Genomic DNA, 14696 nt, shown 5'->3' with positions numbered 1-14696 from the left:
AAAGATGTGACATCAAGTTTTTCCAGTATATTCCAAGCTATATATAAATGTGAGATAGTAATGGTGTGTGTATAATGATTTAAAGACAGAGTGAACCAGCCAGTGTGATAGCTATTGAGGTTACTTTTTACAAGTTAGTTGATTTTATTTATGTTAGTGTAGTACAGTGTGAGCATCATTTGTAATGTAGGCCTACAGCAAGTGATGATAGTGTAGAAGTGTTCAAGTTTGTAGGATATTATTATTATTATTATTATTATTATAAGAAATGGACATTGAATTATTTTCACCAGATAATCTAAAAGAACATGCCAATAAGAGAAATAAGCCACAACATTATCATTAAAAAATAACTGATTATATTGTAAAAGAAAATTACTTGACAATAAAAAAAAAATTAGCACATATATACATATCCACTAGGAGTACCCACTAGTTAATTTTATATAAATATAATAAATTTGGAGGGAAGGCAAAGTTAAATTTAACACTAGGGGTAATAGCTCAAGATGTATAAAAAATATATTTACTTATATATACATCTGTATATAATACAATCAGTAGGTACCATACGACAGGATAATCATCATAGATTGAATCAATAAATTGATTGATTCTAGATTCTTTGCTTGTGATATACAACTATTTTTCTCACACTCTGAAAATTTTCCTTGTCATATTTTGCCATTTGTTATGCAAAAAATAGAGTGTGAAAAAGTAAAACATTTGTTACTACTTTGCAGAGGCATGTGCCCATTGTAATCTTGTGGAATTCATGAGATTAAACTTTAAGTAATAACAATGTATACTATCTGTTTCTTACTTCATTTGAAGTCAGAATTAGAGTCAGCAAACAATAAACCTTTTATTCTATAGTAAAAACTGCAATGTATTAGTAAATAATTTGGCTAAAGTTAGTGAAAGCCTGTTATATTTTTAAGTTTAAAGGAGATTAGAGGGCAAACATACAAGTCAGCAATCAAGATAAGGATAGCATGAAACCATGTAGCAAAATAAATTACAACAGACTACTTTCAGATTTCCTTGCGAGTATTTTATACCTTAAGCAGTTCTTTTAATGTCAGAAAATTAGAAAGCATTATTAACTGCAAGAAAATGGAACTCAAGGAACACGCATAAAATTGGATTGACAGAGATATTTGTGGGTTTATCAATCAGTGGGGTAACTGGTGTTGTGTATCCTTATATTCAGTCATTTACCAATTATTACATAGTATGTGTTACTTACCTATAAAATTAATTTTTTTTCTTTCCAAGTTCTAATTTTGAAACATACTAAATCTGGTTGAAGAAATTTGCAGCATTCGGCCTGATTGATCAAAGAATTTGTGCTGTTTCACAGGATAATTGAATTGTTTTCTGCTTGACCTTATGTTTTGGGATACTTTGCAACTGTTAGATGGAGCAGATACTTCTGCATTTTCATGTTAACTTTTTTTTTTTTTTTTTATTATTATTGGTTAGCCACAGAGAAAAAGTGTACTGTAGATACCATTTTGGAGTTTAAAGTTCAGATTTGCTCTGAATTTTAAAGAAGATCAGTTTATTTTTCATGAGACAACCAAGGCTTGCTCTGGAAGTCCATTATTTGTATTGTCTTATTTCCACTTGCTGATTATGTGGTAAAAAAAAAACTTTCACTTCAACCTGTTCAATTATTTTCTTTTTTTTAATTTTCATACCCATCCATATTAAAAATCAGCTGTCATTTTCAGATTTTGTTCAATAAATAAGGAATTTCTTTTCATTTTGACTTCAGCACTGTGTCTCGTCTTTTTCATTTCAACTGAAACAGATCATTATACCTGTCTTTTAACATATTAGATTCATGAATCCCTTGTTTTACAAAGAATGAGAGACTGTGAGCTAGATGCAAGGCTGGGCTATTAAACATTGGGCTCATTCATTAATTACATTCAACTAATTGACTATTGTCACATGATATTTGGATACTAGGAATAATAAAAAAATAGTAACAGTTGGAAATACTAATTTTAATTAGTTGAGTCACGACACTAACTTATTAAGCTGAACAACCTTGAACTAAATATAAACAGCAATGACAAATAACTGAAGAGTGTAATAATCTGAAATACTAATTTTGATTAGTTAATTATTTTGTGGCATTAATTAATATAATCAATGCTTGTACATGATCAACTACAATGATAAATTGAACTAAATGCCCAGCTCTAGCTAGGGGTATCCTAAAATTACCAAAAATCAGGTATCCAAAGCCTCCTTGGAGGATGCATAAACTAATTTATAAAGTTATATTTGTGTATTTTTTTTCTTTCTTCTATCTTATTCTCCAATGTGTGTGTATATATATATTTAGTTTATATTTTTTACATCAAGGATTTGTTTTATTAAAAAGTACAATGAATAAAAGGAGTTATCAGTACAACTATAAAAGACACAAAAACAAGAGAAAAATCTTATCTTCTCTACTTATGGGCTGCAAAATGATTTTTTACTCTGCACAAAATTGTACAACTTTACTGCCAATTTTCTATAGCAAATAAGAAAGTGGAAAAAGGACAGAGTTTGTAGATTGGAGGAGATATTGAAGGCTGTTCTAAGTAGGGTAAAGGTGATGGAAAAGGAGAAGGGTAAACTTCAGGAGGCGGCAGCAGGATTAAGAGGAATTTGAGCTTTTGCATGCAAAGGATACATAGAATTTTCAGGAGGTTGAAAGCAGTAATAATAAAATTAATTATAAAGAGCAGACTCTGGTAAAGAACAAATTTCAGCCTTTTGCTTGTGCAGATGAGGAGCTTGAGAAGGTAAAAACAACAAAATGGATATATACAGATAGGAATGAAAAATATTAGGATGTTATTGCTATAGGAGAATCTTTAGTATGGCACATGGATAGGATAATTTGTGGGGTAAATAGAGAGAAGAGAGATTACACTATTCAGGGGCAGGGTTGAAGGATATAATTAACAAAGCAAGTGATACAGTAAAAGGTGCTAGTAGTGAAACAGTCTTTGTAGTGCACACAGGAACTAATTGTTAAGTACAAGGCATTAATAACAGTATTCAAAGTAAAGGGCCATAATAGCATAATTCTGTCAGGGATACTGCCGAGACTTAACTGTGGAGTTGAAATTATAAGTAGGTCACTAGGGCTGAATACTATGCTATGGTTAATATACAAGAAAAAGTAGTTTGGCTGGTTGGATTTATGGGGTCAGTTTAATAGGAAAAAGGGGAGGGCTATTAACTCAACTGTAAAGGCAACTTTAAACTAGGAGTAGACAGTGGTGAGAGCCAGAATAATGAAGAAAAAATAAGATGTAGAGAGGGATATAGTGTGTGGAACAAGGTACAAACTTAGCATTAATGGTAGGCTATACTGTTATTATTGTAATGCTAGAAGTATTAGAAATAAAATGGATGAACTTAGAGCACTGGTTGGAACAGAGCATTTTCAAATACAGGGTTACAGGTTGTTTAATAAGGATAGAGTACTAAAAAGAGGGGGAAGAAGTGATTTCTTATATAAATGTGAGTTACAGCCTGTTCAAGTTGAGCTAAAAGCAATGAGGTTAAATCCACTTTGGTTTCTGTTAGTAGTTATAAGTAGAGAAGGCTTTTAGTTGGAATTTGTTACAAATCATTAGATGAAACTGATAAAATTAATGAGAGACTCAACAGGGAGATAAAGAATTCAGCTGTTAATGAGGTCTTAATTATGGGAGATTTTAATTTCAGACATAGATTGGTAAATGTTAGTCAAATCATGAGAGAAACAGGATTTTAGAAACTATTCAGGACAGTTTCTTGAACAATTGGTTAGGGAACCTAAAGAAACAATGCTATTTTAGATTTATTGTTAACTTCTAAGAAAGAAACAGTTAATACAGTAGAGGTTGGAGGACATCTGGGTGCAATTAATCACTGCTCAATTATATTTGATGTTTTGCTGCATATGGAGATCAGAAATAATGAGATTTTGTTTTCAAATTAAAAAGAAAGCAGATTTTGAAGAGATGAGACAAGAATTATCTGCTGTGAATTGGGGAACTGAATTAGTTGGAGGTACTGATAAAATGTGGAAAAATTTATAAATCTTAAATATTCAAGATAGATATGTTTCTCATAGACAAAAAAGGTTGGCTGCAAACAAAAAAATCAGGTAGGCTCACAAAGGATACAAAAGATAAAATTAAAGAAAGCATTATAAATATAACAAGTTTAATTGACTTCAATGATTAGAGATATGGAGGACTATAGAAGATCAAGAGTTGGTCAAATGGGAAGTTAGGAAATCAAAAACTATGTGAAAAAAGTGTATGGTGAATAACTGACAGGGAATAAAGAGATAAGTATGTACGTATGGTGAATAACTGACAGGGAATAAGTAGATATGTACGTACGTATGGTGAATAACTGACAGGGAATAAGTAGATATGTACGTACGTATGGTGAGTAACTGACAGGAAATAAGTAGATATGTATGTACGTACTTATGGTGAATAACTGGCAGGGAATAAGTAGATATGTACGTACGTATGGTGAATAACTGGCAGGGAATAAGTAGATATGTACGTACGTATGGTGAATAACTGGCAGGGAATAAGTAGATATGTACGTACGTATGGTGAATAACTGGCAGGGAATAAGTAGATATGTACGTACGTATGGTGAATAACTGGCAGGGAATAAGTAGATATGTACGTACGTATGGTGAATAACTGGCAGGGAATAAGTAGATATGTACGTACGTATGGTGAATAACTGACAGGGAATATATAGATATATGTGTGTATATATGCATGATGCATAACTGATAGGATATAAAAAAATTTCACCAAACCTCTAATTCCAACAGTCTTTCTTTTGATACTGGAGCCATAATCAGTATTAACTCCTTTCTCATTTTAAAAACCCACACAGATCCAATATAGGAATGTAGCAGTTTCGATGTTTTATGTTTTAGCCATTAAAGTATAACTGTTCCTACAAACAGGTCTAAGCATTAGAGACACTAACTCAAGTCTTACTTTTTAAACTTCCAAAAAAAAATCAAAATGTAAATCTTTAAACAAACCCCCCCAAAAAAACCATGTTCATAAAATTATGTAATATCCATATTCATGTCATAAGCTTCAGATAATCCTTTAAACTCTTTATAATGTGCAAGTCATCAATAGATAAAAAAAAAAGAAGTTATCTATGCTGTTTTTTTGGACATATTGTTACTGTAATTACACAACTTACATTGTTCTTCTTCTCCTCACCACTTCCTTCAAAAGTCGACAGCATCAAAAGAGCATTTTCATCTTTGGTTTGGAAAGTGAAACTAAAATTGGATTCCTTTTCCAGTGACTGAGATTTCATTTCCAAATATCCTATTCCTCTGAATCTGACCAGTTTAATTGGCTGAAACATGAAAATAACAAACTGAATACTGAGTATCTTAAGATATTATCATTACAATTATAATTTTTGAGTTTTTTTTTTTTTACTGCATGTTTTGTGTGTGTCTATAGTTATTCTATGCATTTGTTTTATGGTTATTAACCCTTTCAAGATGGGTCACAGGTGAAAGGTCATGTCATCTCATTTGTTGACTTGCATTCAAAATTTTATTGAACTAGTATTTCATGAATTTATGTCAATAAATTTGGTATTAAACTGTAGATTATAATTCAAATTTTAGTACTATACATTACTCAATTTCTTAATTGAAAAGTATTAAAAAAACACAGATAAACATCAATTTTAGTGTGTCATGTGGTATGTTGAATGTAGTACTGGTTCAAATTAGATGTTTGTGAAGTCAAATACGAAGTCTATAGTTTCGTATATATTAGAAACTCAAATTACCAATATTGTCAAGCTAGAATATAAAATAAGAACATCTTACCTTTTCTATTTGCTAAGATATTGTTCATGTAATAAATCAAACACAGTGGCACCCCACCCACTTTTTTCCATTTTTGGAAATGCTCCCTTATATGCACTTTTTTCTATGTATGACATGAATAACCAATCAGAAGCTCAGAAGTACCCCTAGTGGCTTTCTTGACCATTTTAAATGATTAGGATGCCATTTATTTTGAACCAAACTTTCAAGGACGTTTTTGTGTTTAGGTTCCAATGTATGTTATTTTACCAAAAGGGGAGCACCTCAAGATATTTCCTATGTCATAATCCTTTAGCCAATTCGACAGAGTATTCACTTATAATGATTCAATTTCACTCCAAAGAAATACAAAAGCTTTAAATACCATACCTATAATGCCTCAAATAAACAATGTTCTCTTCCGACTTACGTCAGACTTATATAGCACGAGTACATTCACTAACTGCATTCTTTTACATCAAAGAGAAGACTGTACCTCATCTCTACATTCGGGTGACAAGTTATAACTTTCTGCATTTAACAGGTTTACAGTAGTAGCTCCAATCTGTAGACCACTCATGCAACCATGGAAACTCTTGAAACCAACATCTGGAAAGCTTTGAAATAAAAAAAAAAAAAAAGGACTAGAAATTGAAATAAAAATAATCAAAAACCAAGCTTAAAATTCATTGAACTTTCCTCTAGTAGAGTAATTATTAAATAGGTATTTTATACAATTATAAGATGCTGTTTCAGGTCAAAGTTTAAAAATATCAAAATAAGTTTTAATAAAGTATTCTTAATGAGGTAAAACATGTGATTTACAAATATTTATTAAAAAAATTTACACACCTTTTATTCTTTTGATAAATTAACTAATCAATCATGTTTAAATTATTGTGCTCCCTATTTAGTAAACAAACTGCTATTTAACATTCCCAAAACTTCAAGTAAAATGTTCAGTATTCTGTTCTCATGGTTTTTTAAATTAATAGAAAGACAAACAGAATGAATGGTACTTAAGAAATATGAAAGAAATTCAAACAGAAAGATTTTTAATTCAACATTTACAAACAAAATTCTGAAAAATTTCAAAGGAAAGACTACTACGTAAACACGAAAGAGAAAGTGAAACAGCTGTCATAATTAAATCACAAGAAGGCATCATTTGAATTAAATCTACATTAAAGTATGACTCATTTCTATTAGTCTTTTTATGTTCTATTACATAGTTGGATGTTGCATTTTCTTTATCCTACTTTTTGAAGTCATGCTTGACATGAACAGATTGTACATAACATGTTACTTAGCATTCACTTTCTGAAGTATTGTTGGGGTGGGGGAGCTTTTAGATCAATAGTAAAATTACTTGTGCCATTTGACAGGACTTTGTAATGTAATAATTAATCCATGACAAAGGATCAATAACTTATCTAACTTGACCAGTAAATGAAAAGAGAAACATTTTTCACGTGATGAAGCAGTCACTAAGCTTGGCTAGTTTAGCTCACTGTAGTTTCTTTGATGCATAATTCCAACTTATTTTTGGTTAAGGTATCAATATTAGTTAAACTGTTGAAGACCAACCAGAGTTTGACAGCAAGAGGTTTAATAGTTTTTTATGGTTTTATAACATATACAGTTGAACTTTACTTTCTCATTGGTCTGCTATTACCTAGCAGTGCTAATAACAAATTCTAATGTCATTAATGTCTATAAGCACTCATAACACAAGTAGCAGGAAAAATATAAATGTGATCTTATTTGGAGAATTATTTCAGAAATGAGTCTCTAAATCCTACTTTGAATCTGAAAAGCAAATGCCAAAATAAAGAAGTATTAAGGACAAATTAAGTTTAGGAACAGAAGACTGACTGATTTGGATGTTAGAAATTTTGTATAGATACTTTATTTTGCTAAATTCAACTTTGCACTAAAGATTCAAGCTGTAGAACTTCTTCCTATAAAGTAATTCAGACCTAGCTATTCTAGAAACTAAAGTGCTTCATATAAATTCTGCAACAAAGCTGCACTTGAAATATTTATATGTGGCTGTTAAAAAGTGCTAAACTTCCAGTGTAAGTAGACTTATGATAGAGCCCTACTTTAAAACTGAGTTTCCATAAAAGTAATAAAGTGATAATTTTATATTATCATTGGAATTTAAGAAGATTTACAATCTAAATAGTTCTAAAATTATGTGACAAGTAGGTTTGCAAAACAAGTAACATGAATTGTCATAGTACTTAAGATGTCACAGAGATGTAAACACAAGTAAACGTTCATCCAGTCTGGCACAAGAAGTTTCTGTATAGAAAGGTGATAAAGATCATTCTGTGCTGATATCAATCTACACAGTTGTAAAAACATTCTCACAGAATGTTTTACTTTGTTGTATATCTTACATTTTGAAATAAATAAAACATTTGCTAGTGAAGTTGTAATTTCACATTCAAGATTCTTTCACATAAGCTTTCCTTGCACTTCACATGCTTGCACCTAAGCTTTCCTTGCACTTCACATGCTTGCACCTAAGCTTTCTTTGCACTTCACATGCTTGCACCTAAGCTTTCTTTGCACTTCACATGCTTGCACCTAAGCTTTAATTGTATTTAACACAATTTCCACTACATCGTGTCAACAGTTAACATAATCACCAATTTGCCACAGCTATTACCATAAACAGTCGTGTTAATTTTTGATAAGGAGCTTCTCAACAAAGTTTACTTATATTTAACATATTTTTTGTTGAGTAACATTTGCCAGTAAATTTATTTACAAGTATACTTGTCAAACATACAAAATGATCATACTTCCAAGTTATAGTACTTTTATAAAACTTCAGTATGACAAGCTAAACTGATTCTATCAATATCTTACTGTATGAATCATCATTAGGAACTCATGGTAAATTAGAGCTGATGATTAAAATCCTTTGACTTTCTTGTAAATTAAGTATGAATGACTCAAACAAGTTGAGTAGAATACCTTAATTTTCTAATATGTCAATTGTTAGCAATCACACAGAACCAGATAAGTGGAAAGGCCACTACTAAGTTTGTAATGTATAAACTATTAGTGAATCAGTTAATTAAAAAGTACATTAATTTTCTGACCATCTGACATGTGGATTATTAGTGATTTATGAAGAATAAAACAAGTTAAACATGTTTATCAAATTTTGTAAATTGTCATCCCCCTCCGGAGTTCGTACAATTAAATAAAATACTTTATTTTTATAACAAATGAATCCCAAGTAGCCGAAAAGTAATAAGAAATATTCAAAAGAACTAGTGCACAAAACAATTTTTGGATTCTCACAAAGTAAAACAGTTTATGTTATTATTCAACACTAACCTGGAAGCAGAGAAGTTAGGTGGAACTCCTCCATAATACATTTTAGTATTTGTATTCAGGTAAATTTTATAATTATTTCTCCAGTCATCTGTTGTTGCTTCAAGAACAGAGTCTTGTATCTTAAGTTGTACTGAAAATAAGAACAAAATGAAAAATAAAAATACACAAATACCACTAAAGACTCAGAGTTTAGAACATCAAATGTTAAGTGTAATATTATATCTACAAACACATATGTATGCTTCATTTGAAATACTATAATAAGAGGACCAAAATGTGATGAAGATTAATTCTATTGGACACATATTTCTAAAAGTTTGGTGCACTATTTTTTTCATTTTGTTTTCTTTAAATAATCAACATTGTTGATGTTAGACTAACTTTATCATGAATCATTCATGGATTAATTATGATAGATTTTTCTTCCTCTTCAATCACAATTTTGATTATTTGTTTTCTGTCACAGTTAATTAGTTTTCTGGAGACTCAAATGCTAATAAAATGCTAATTTATACAATATGCATTTTGACGATAAATGTTTATGAACAATATTGAGGAATTTTGGATTTACATTAGACTAATCATAATTTTTGCAGTTTATATTACACTGCTTTTTCTTCCACTAGTTAAGATGTTTTGAGTCTAAGTTTTATATTGAAAATGAACAAGTCCTTATTACAGGTAATTGGTCTATTCATCAACTAGAATGCATTGTTAGTTTAAGTGATTTAATTATAATCTTTGATACTGTTACTGTCCTTTGTTCCATTTAATATTGTATTTGAATGTAAAAAACAACAACTATTTTTAAGGTTGTATGTTTAGTGTACAATCATAAAGTAAATTCTAAGATATTTATGAAGAAAATGTTAAAAAAACAGATTGTGGTCTGAATTTGTATTAAAGAGCTATGAAAGGCTATTATTTGAATGTCGTCGAAACACTCAATCAGGACATTTACAAATTAAATGACAATATCTCTATCTCCATAACTAATCATGTTATTCGGCACTGAATTTCCCAAAATTCATAAAAACATTTACACACACACACACAATCTATTATGATTCAGTTAGAAAGGACAGACAGTTTCATGGACCTAACCTCTGTTCTTATCTCGACGCACTTTTATATTCACTAATTTTCCAGTGTTGAATTTTTCAGTTGTGCTTAATACCAGCCTGCTAAAGGTTGGTCCTACACTTCCTTGGTAGAATATTTTCCCCTTTCGAAGTTCTATTGACACAAACTGACCCTAAAAGTTTATTAATACATTATTATTCATAACCAGTCAAAGATTACAAGATAAGATTTTTAAAATTACATTTTTTCTAACAATGATAAAAATAACACACACATATATATTTTTTTTGTAAAAAAGAGATTACAAAAATGTCATATACTTACACATACAAGTTATGTATTCATTTTAAAAACAAAAACTGAAATGAACAATAACTAACTTCAAGAAAAAAAGCTAATTATTTCTGAGAACTAGCCTGAACAAGACATAATAATTTAGTGTTAGTCATCCTTAAAGTTGGTTTTGTTTACTCCAGAAAGATCAAGACCCCAGCTTTCACCCCAAGAACAGATTTAATTCATAAGACCAATTTATGAGTGAGTGATGTTATCATTCTAAGAATTAATTTGTTTAATTTATGAGTATACACATAATAAGGTTTTGACTATCATCCTAAAAACTGGTTTACATCATTTCACAAACTGTAAAGCAAACAAAAGACAATGCCACCTGAGTGAGATCAAAGAAACCATTATGCTACAACAGATACAGATGTTAAAACACCACTGCCAAGAAAAAACAGCTAAATGGATGGAGGCCTAGGCACTTTATAGCTGGGAGAAAGACCATCTCCTAAAGCGTAAAGGTCCTCCCTTATAGCTGGGAGAAAGACCATCTCCTAAAGCATAAGGGTCCTCCTTTACAGCTGGAGAAAGAGGTACACTGACTCCAAGCCAATCTGGCAGGGACTTGAAAGGCTCTTGTAAGAACCAGATATAATATGCCAGATGACAACAGCTAACCAAAAATTAATTACTGCACTGGAGGATCTTATGTCAGGGCTCCAGTGAAGGTAGGATGCTCTAGTTTCACTTGTTAGTGATTGAGTGTGTGTATGGTTATTTTCGTTTATTATTTTCTTTTTTGCATAATTTATCACTGTTCTTTTCTTTCTTTTCTTATATGTAAAATATAGTATATATACACACACACACACACACACACACACACACACACACTATGAACACTATATATATTCATACATCTTAAGAGTTTTTTATTTTACTGGACGTTGTATTATTATACAGTTTTATTTTTTAATGCATGTTATGTCACAATTGATTACTTTTAAAGAGTTTTCTGTTATTTTATAGTGCTATTATTATAAACGTTTTTTATAATGTTTGATTTAATTTGCTTTAAAGAAATGTTTTTTTTTAATTATGCTATATTTATTTTTAAAGGGTTTATTCTTGTATTTTGTAAAGTCCTACTGATTTTTAGGTAAAGTGTTTTTTTGTGTAAAAAATTTCCACTTTGTACATCTTACTTTTAAACATGCTTTCTTTTCTTTTATGTTTTATTATGTTTAAAGACTTCAATATTTTTGCATTATGCCATTGTTTTGTATAATGTGTAGTTTTGTTAATTTTCGGTTTTAGTGTTTAATCCTTTGTTGTGTCTTACAATCTTTTGTATTGTGTAAAATTGTGTTTTCTTTTATGTTTATTTGTATTGATTTGCTTGGGTGAGAAAAAAGTAACACAATTTCTTGACTAGTATGTGGGATATTATTTAAACTGATTTAAGTTTTACACTTTAATGAATATGCATTTTCTTAAATATCTGTGTATATTGAGCATGTATTCCTAATATAGAAAGTTGTTCAAAGGAGCCACTAAGTTGCATTCAACCAGGGCCAGTTTCAGCCTTTTCCTGGTGAGGGGACCAGGGTGAGCTAGATAGAATTGAGGGGTTGCACTCTACATCTTGTGAGCACACATACTTTAGTACTTAGAAAGTGAACCAGCTTTAACAGTAAGCACTTTCTGTATTTGGTGCAGAGGCTACAATGAAAGCTGATGCACATTTTGGGGTAGCTTCAGCCCAAGCAAGCCCTCCTTACCACTGTCCCTGCTGTTATCCTAGTTATGCACAAAACTAGGTCATTAAACTAACTTGTGCTTTATTGTAGGAAAAATTGTTGTAACAAAGTGCCTACTGTGTAAAAATCAATAGCTATCTTTTTCACTTGCAAGTCAGGTAATACCACAGGAATACAATATCCTTTTTTATTTTTTTTTATTTATTAATAGTGTTATTTTTCCTATATGATGCCATATTTAAAAATGATGATTTTGGAGATTGAAAAATATATATAATGATTTGCTTTAAACAAACACACACTGGTAAATGTGCCAAAATAACTTGCGATTAAGCTTTGATTGTGTTTTTTGAGTTATGGATAAAGATTGTTTCACTTGTGTCTAGTTTCTTTCTTTGCTTCAAACTTAGACTATGTTAAAAGAACTCAAACTTGCTCCTCAAAACATTTTCTGAGGAACCTCCAGTTATTCTGTGACTCTACACAGTTACTCACAGGTAAATCAGTGAAACAGAGAAAACTACATTTTCATTATCTCTGAAAATAGATAAATTAGGAACAAATCTAACCTTACAAACACTGAAACATTCCTTTCCATTGTTGGATGTGATAATAAAGATACCCAAGAAATAACTTAAAATGACTTAATTAACCAGAACTTTTTACTTCAGTCATTTAACCCTAAAGATGCAAGGTCTACCCTTTGAAATTTCAATGTGTGTGTGTTGTTAGATGGGCTTAGGTCTCTGCTTTCTAGCCCTTATGTTCCAAAAGTGCCCTATTTCTCATTCATAAAAAATTTTCAACAACTACTAAAAGATACATCTGATTCCACACCTTGCTTCTGCTACTTATTAGGGGAAAAGGAGGTTTCAGTTTTAAAATGAACAACACACAAGGACTTATAGATCTTTTAATTAAAAAATAATTCTGATAAATTATTAAGTGTTAGTATGCAAGAATTAAACGTTTAGGTTTAGATTTTAAAGTTTTCAATTTTTACAAGATCAATTGAAGAAGAATAAAAGAGAATCTGTTTGCTTCTTATGGCTTTTTACACTAAATGTACCAGAGGCAACTCATAGTCCACACAGTCTCCCACCCCCAAAGGCTTGCCTTATGATGCTTGAAAATGCCTCAATGAGTGCTTGCATGGGTTATTGGTTTCTTGAACTCCGTTTTATCTATGTATGATTAACTATCTCAATACGGGCTCGGTCAATTTGACTGACCATGTGACCTCTTTGTACTCATTTAAAGTCTTTACAAATTTAATACTTCTAACTTTCAATATAGTGTGTATATCTTCACTAAATTTGGCAGTCTTTCAGTTAATATTACAAGTCTTTCACCTGCAAAACAATCATTTTTTTAGTGAAGCATTTTTAATAAAATAAAGATTTGTCCATGAATATATTGAGTATTTGTTTTGCAGAGTCCATGTGCAAAGTAATTTTCATGTTAAAATTAACAATACTTTTCCTTTGTGTGATCCCTAAAACCTTCTTTTGAAACGTTTTTTGTCAGTAAAACTTTATAGTATACCTGTTATTTTCTCTACCCTATCTCAAAACGGAATTGGTCAATTTGACCGACCTCATAAACACACACACACACACACAAAAAAAGCTTTTTCTTTCTACAATGACTTCAAATTGTAACATGAAACTACACTCGTTTATCCTAAGTAGCTCTAAGTTCATAACAGTATACATATATAATTAAATGTTATTGTTTTATTGCCCTTTGAACTGTGTCTTAACTACTCTCTGCACCAATACAGGTTGTACATCATTTGGGGAACGTGCAACTCACGTTACGCTAGTGAATTACATTACCCACAAGCTGCTTGCATGTGTGCCTCATGAAACATTTTTATTATAATATTATTATTATTATTCATTTTACCTAATCTAATCTTAACTAACCTATAAGGATCCCTATTTTTACATTTTAGTTACTCTTATAATTAGACATACAGCATAAATATGAAAAACAAGAAACAAAATATTTAACCAATCTTCCTTTTTCTTGTTGTCATTTGTCGAATAGTTAAAACTAATTTTTTTTTTATACTATTGATAGTAATGCACTTCATGTTTATTTAATTAAATAATACACCAAAGAATATAGACTAATAACATGCAAAAAGTAGACAAATTCCCTTACCTCTAAAAATTTTTCTGGCTTTCTAACTAAATGAGAGCCGTTACAAATTCATCCAAGCTAGTCATTAACTTTCTTAAGGGAACGACATTGGTAGTCTAAGTCAAATTGACATTTAACTGTTCAGAACATAACGTTATACAATACATCATTTGATAGATGAAAAC

The 14696-nt window shown here is 30.6% G+C and overlaps 1 protein-coding gene across 1 annotated transcript in view; it reads right to left on the bottom strand.

Annotated features, from left to right (window-relative positions):
- The window catches only part of LOC106467335 (laminin subunit alpha-2-like), a gene marked incomplete at its 5' end in the record, with an annotated part of 162333 nt that overhangs the window by 18357 nt on the left and 129280 nt on the right, over window positions 1–14696 (bottom strand). The window contains 4 exons of the mRNA XM_022395494.1: window positions 5251–5412; window positions 6375–6495; window positions 9236–9365; window positions 10340–10490. Coding sequence (XP_022251202.1) covers window positions 5251–5412; window positions 6375–6495; window positions 9236–9365; window positions 10340–10490 — 564 coding nt within the window. The remainder of the gene's footprint in view (window positions 1–5250; window positions 5413–6374; window positions 6496–9235; window positions 9366–10339; window positions 10491–14696) is intronic.

The sequence above is a fragment of the Limulus polyphemus genome, unplaced genomic scaffold (genome assembly GCF_000517525.1).
Source record: "Limulus polyphemus unplaced genomic scaffold, Limulus_polyphemus-2.1.2 Scaffold2572, whole genome shotgun sequence".
Classification (NCBI taxonomy): Eukaryota; Metazoa; Arthropoda; class Merostomata; order Xiphosura; family Limulidae; genus Limulus; species Limulus polyphemus.
The sequence above is the reverse complement of the archived record's forward strand: the minus strand, read 5'-3'. Positions and strand labels throughout refer to the sequence as shown.